The sequence below is a fragment of the Benincasa hispida genome, unplaced genomic scaffold (genome assembly GCF_009727055.1).
Source record: "Benincasa hispida cultivar B227 unplaced genomic scaffold, ASM972705v1 Contig405, whole genome shotgun sequence".
In the NCBI taxonomy this organism is placed as follows: domain Eukaryota; kingdom Viridiplantae; phylum Streptophyta; class Magnoliopsida; order Cucurbitales; family Cucurbitaceae; genus Benincasa; species Benincasa hispida.
The window spans coordinates 145117-151185 of record NW_024064838.1 but is presented as its reverse complement, the minus strand read 5'-3'; the positions used below and the strand labels follow the sequence as shown (position 1 = coordinate 151185).

Below are 6069 nucleotides of genomic sequence, written 5' to 3'. Positions count from 1 at the left end.
ACGTTATAGAGGTTGTAAATTGATACACTTATAAATTTTTAAGGTTTAAATTGATACAATTATTAGTTTAGAATTTAAATAGATAGAAGTCATCAAGTTTTGAACTGTTACTCCCTCTCAAGAATGAGGCAAACAAGCCTAAATTGTGAAGAGCCTTTTCCCCTATCTAAAGATTTGAGAGATATTGCACAAATGAATAATTTTCTTTTATTTGGTTAGATGCAAGACTATCTCAAAGTTCAATTTCAAAAATGGGTACAAACCATACCCCTATAGCAAATTTTATCATATTATCTATAATTTAACAATTTTGTCATGCTTCAGTCTCTCTTCTCTGACAATGGACAGGCAGCTGCCTAACAGAAAAGACCTGGCCTTCCAGTTCCATCCTTTCTCCTATCAGATGCCCCCACAAATTTTGTTTAAAAAATGACCTTATGTTTGCATGGAGATCATTAATTTAACTTCATGTCATGTCAAGCCAAACTCTGCATCAACTTTGTCTTACTTTAACCATATAGAAATGACTGATGGAATAAATGAGCTCAGTTTCAGACACACCAACCAACTAACCAACAGCTTTTCAAGTGAATCATCAGAACACATATTACAGAAACAAGACTAAGTAATAAGAAAGTAGTTTTCAGTTTAACCTACAACAAACAAGAACACAAAACAGCTTCAACAACAAAAGCACAAAAAGCAAGCAAGAGATTTTTGTCCTAACTAGTAGTACTTGTAGAGCTGTTATGTTCCCATTGGTTCCAAGCTGGTTGTATGTTCTTACAATTTTCTTCACTCTCATTTCTTTCTCCACTGCTACTATTCAAACAATATGGTGTTTCATCAGAATGAACTGAGATATTATTCCTCTTCTCAATCCTTTCTCTTGAACACAGCCCATAATTCCCTCTTAAATCCAATCTTTTCCCAAGTTTTTTCACAAACCCATTTGAAAAAGAAAGCTCTCCACTTAATTGATTGTGGCTCAAGTTTAACAGATCCAAGTTTGGGAGTTTCCCCAATTCTTTTGGAATTCCCCCACTTAGATTGTTGTTGGCTAAAGACAGAGCAGTGAGGGTTTTCAAAGAAGAGAGTGAAGTGGGAATTGGACCTTCAATTCCACATTCTGATAGGCTTATTGATGTCAGCTTCTCAAGGCTTCCAATAAACAATGGCACCACAGAATTCAAAGGATTGTGATCTAATATCAAATACTCCAAATTCTTTAACCCTCCAAATGATTGAGGGATTGGCCCATTTATGAAGTTGTGGCTCAAGTCAAGCAAGACTAACTTCTTCAACATCCCTAAATTTAAGGGTATCTTCCCCTTAAGTTGATTTGAGCCCAAATCAATCTTTTGGAGGAGTTGCAATTGTCCTAAAGAAGAAGGTAACTCACCTTCAAGTGCATTCCAACTGAGGTCCAAAATGCTCAAACTTTTCAACCCACCAATGGATTGAGGAACTTCACCACTTAACTTGTTGTAACTAAGATCAAGCTGTTCCAAACACACCAACCCACCAATGGATTTTGGAATCTCCCCATTTAGATTGTTCTGAGAGAGACTTAGAACTCTTAAACTTGCTGCATTTCCCAAATTTGAAGGGATTTCCCCAGAAAGAGATGGATTGGATTGAAGAGCCACATGCTCCAAATAAGACAATGAATCAAACAGAGCAGGAAACAGAGCAACTGATGAAGATGTAAAACAGTTGAAGATTGAAAGTGATTTCAAGTAAGGGAGGTTAAGTAAGGAATGGGATAAATTAGCAGATATTTTGCAAGGTGGGTCTAGAATATCAGGGCCAATATGAATCTTAGTGACTTGAAAGAAAGGAGGGGATTGACCAATTTCACATTTAACACCAGGCCATGGAGTGTCTGAACATGGCAAAGGGTGAGCTTGAGACCAATAAGGGTCATCTAAGAGAGAACCCATAACTTGAAATAGCCCCAAAAGCTCTTTCTCGTCCATTTCTTGAGTTGCAAAGGTGTTTGAAGAAAGGAGGAAAAATGCAAAAAGGAAAACAGAGAGGGAAGCCATGGAAGATGAAATTAGAAGTGGAATGGGGAGTTGGGTATTTGTGGGGAAAGGAAGAGGAAGAAGCTGTGTCAGTGAGGAAAAGGAAAGGTGTTTGTGGAAGGAAAATGTCAGCATGGGAAAGTGAAGTGAAAGGAAAGAAGAGAAAAGAGTTACTAATAGAGGAAATATTCGGGGAAAATGGGGTGTTTTTATATAAAAAAAAATGGAGAAGCTGTGTAAAATGATGGGACTTGGGCTACATCTTCAGAACCTGTTTGAAGCAGACAGAACAATGATGCCTAGGCAGCAGCAAAAAACAGAACAGACCTCCAATCTCTCTCTCTCTCTAGCTCTCTTTGGAAAACTATGTGTTTTTTAGAGGAAAGATAGTCTTTTTGCTTTTTTAATTTCTTAGAAACTAATTATAATTCATAAAGATTCGGAATCGGAAAAATTTATCGACTTGATTAATCGGGTTTGTAATTCGTTATCGGAATCTTTATTTCTTTTTTGAGGAGATTGAGGCTTAATTTGGTTCTAAAGAGAGGGTGAAGTAAAACAGGTATAACGGTGTTGCCAATTGTCTCACTCGGATGTTGACTAGTCATGAAAAGTTTGTATGTGCTTTTGTAGGTGATTCTTCTTCTTGCTTGGAAGAATATGTAGTTGAGCAAGCTTCTTATTTGCCCCCCAGGATATTGTTCTAAATTTTATTGGTTTGGGTTGATTTTCCCCTTTTCAAGGGAAAAAAAAGAAACTAATTATAATTACAATGAAAAATAATTATATGAACATCGAATTTGCTTGGAAAGGTCCTCACTAACCCCTATAACTACCATATTTTAAGAGAAAATAATTGTCCAACTTTTATGAAATTCTAGGCCTTGACAATGGAATTCATTTCAAATGTTAAGGCAAAGTCTTAAAACATGGTTAAAAAAGTTTGAAAAATACTATTAAAATAATTGGGTGCATCCATCTTTTTGTATAGTTTATACCGTTATCGAATCACAATTGTGATTTAAAAAACTTTTCTTTTGATCTCTTTTTTTAGATATTAAATTTTTTTTTTATGTGTGCTTAAAGTCGTCGTAAAAAAATGAATATAACTTAGAATGAATCAAAATATCGTTGAAAGAAAACAATAGTTTGGAATTCATATCGACAATGTACCTTTTTTTTTTTTTATATATAACTTATTCATTAGAAAATGTTCTAAAACTAAATTTGTTGGGCCTTGATCACTATTAAATCTTTTAATCAATAGTTTTTCTTAAAAAAAAAAGTTCAACAACTCTTGGAGTGAGATTTAAATCTCTAATTGCTAAGAAAGAAATATATAAGTTAATGTTGAGGTATGCTCATGTTAATAAAATCTAGAATTATTATTTTTTATATAGTTTAACAATAAATGGGAGGAGAGATAGATTTGAATCTTTAACATTTGATCGAAGATATATGCATTAACTAGTTGATTTATGCTCTTGTTAGCAACTATTCTAGCAAGAAAATGTCATACTTGAGAGATTATTTATATAATATTAGTGGTGGTTTGGTTGAAGAGTTTTCTTTATGAAAATTGACACATGCATTTATAAAATCTTAAACAAAACGACCTTGAATTGTTTAAAAGTATCTTAAAATGTATTGAGAAAATTTTGAAAAAGAATGTGTATGCTTAAAAGAGAAATTTGGGAAAGAAAGTATATATAAAAATGAGAGTTGTGAGAGAGTGAATATATTTATCAAGAATGTTAATAGATAAAAGCATATTGTAAGATAAAATGTGTGTAGATATAAATTAGTGAGTAGACATATAAATAATAATGAGAAATATAGGGAAGAGTATTATGTACTATCTTATCCAAAAATTAATTTCTTAAATTCAAATATGTTCTCTACTTAATTATTTATTCTATATTTTTTATATTTGTATTAAAGGATATTTATGTTTGTTAAATAAAGAACCCATGTACAGTGAAATTTGGATGAATTATTTGTCAATTGTCTCTCTATATATAATACTCGAATATTCCATTGATTTATCCTATTTATTTCTCACTTTCTGAAATTTAAAAGTTTTGAATTTTGTTAATAAATTCTATGGCAGGATTTGAAAGGTTTTTTCTTTCATTTTTAAAATACTGGTATTTAGCACGTGTCATGTGGTAGTTGTATTTTAGTTTATTAGATATTATAACTAACCTTTATAAAAAAAATAATAATAAATAAATATTTTGATTGAAGAAGGTAAATTATTTTATATCAAGAATTGTATATTTATAGTTGTATTTTCTTTTAAAAGTTGGTTGTTTATTTATTTACAAAATTATCATAATTCTAAAGCGTATTGCATTCCATTCTAAGTTATAAATTAAGAAAAAGTCATAAAAAAAATTAATTACAAAAATAACTAAATCTTTTAATTAGATCATGTCATATTCCCACACAAATGTCATAAATAGGGCATTTGCATATTTTGATATAAATGTAAAAAATGTTAGATAAAAATGAAAAATTACATACCTTCAACCATAGCAATCAATTTCGAAAATAAATTAAGAATAGATCACATTGTCATTAGTCTATCCAAAGCTTTAATCCGTATCTTGATGAAAAAACAAACTTCTTTTATTAAGCTAGAGATTTTAACAAAAGAATACTCCGATATTTTTCTTCCATCAAGAAGAATAAGATTTGAATATAATTATTTAGACTAAAACAAATATGTAACATGTAACCACTCATGAACGAGAGAGATCTTTTTAGATAAGGATTACTAAAGATAAGAGGTAGATTAAAAAATAAACTAAGCAACTTACATTCTCCACTTGGCTCACTAAACATAACAAAATCTCCAAAACAACTTTATACTCAAAACAAATAATTGAACAAAAGAATCATGGCGCTAAATTCTCTTATATGTCAAGAATTACCTTCATGTATTACCATGTAATCAACCTACTTGGAAAGAGTACACTATATGTAGCTAAGTATTACTTTATGAATGAACTTTTAATGTCCATTGAAGGTTTTACTTTATTTATTTACTTTACTATCATTCTCCAAACTTTATGTATACAAACAAATATGAGAAGACAAATATGATACTGGAATTTTAACAAAATACTGCAATAAAATGAGCATCTCAATTATATAGAACTGAGTCCCATATGATCTACATGTTCCTTATACAACTTGGGTGTTCAGCCCTTTGTCAATGGATCAATAATCATTGACCTAGTGTCTATTGTTGGATGTATATCCTAAAGCCTCGTAGTTAATATGTTATTTGAAATAATGATTGATTATTTTATATATGTAATTATCCATTAAAAAAATATCTAGGGTTATTTTATGTAACTTAAACATATATGTGGTTGAAATACATGTGAATCATGTTTAAGTAATAATTTAAATGATCTTTAGTATATGGATAAGGTTAAATGTCTTATCCTGGTGACACTACGGATACAACCCACTTTGTAATTATTGCAAAAATTGTAAAATATTACAAAATGATTTGATCCTAATCGTTCATGTGAAGACACACAAGTGGGTATCCTATACAAAGAGTTTGTATAATATTGAACTGCGAAATAATTAATCTCTCTTTATAACATTGTTGACTGGAGAGATTAACATTTCATAGGATGACCTTTCCTTAGTGAGTTACGAACTTCTGTATATGAGGACGATCCTTTGATTTGTATGGTGAGAGTGGCCAGATTCGTCGACTCAAGATGCCTACCATATAGGGAATTTATCCAAGTAAGGAGCTGGGGACATAGCTACATAAGATGAAATTCACTCATTCTCGTCTTTAGGGTAAGTATACGAATTGCTCCCTTAAGTGTTGACTTCGGGTCTTGAACAATAAGATCCCTCCCTCTCACTTGCCCGAGAGGGTTTTGTTTATGGTAGGATCATAAACAACTTGTTTATTAGAAGATTAGTTGGACTTAAGGAGTTAGACGTAATTACAAGGGTAAAACAATAATTTGACCCAACTGTAATTACAAGTAATTCGTGAATGGTCGAC

The 6069-nt window shown here is 31.4% G+C and overlaps 1 protein-coding gene across 1 annotated transcript; it reads right to left on the bottom strand.

Annotated features, from left to right (window-relative positions):
- Positions 1–414: 414 nt before the first annotated feature.
- Positions 415–2407, bottom strand: LOC120069471 (receptor like protein 29-like). The gene has a single exon (XM_039021243.1). It carries the CDS (start codon positions 2160–2162, stop codon positions 723–725), a length of 1440 nt encoding a protein of 479 aa, XP_038877171.1. The 5' UTR covers positions 2163–2407; the 3' UTR covers positions 415–722.
- Positions 2408–6069: the final 3662 nt, after the last annotated feature.

Bases quoted from the DNA above. Each gene is read 5' to 3' on its own strand.
- LOC120069471 (XM_039021243.1), bottom strand. From the start codon at position 2,162: ATGCTGACATTTTCCTTCCACAAACACCTTTCCTTTTCCTCACTGACA.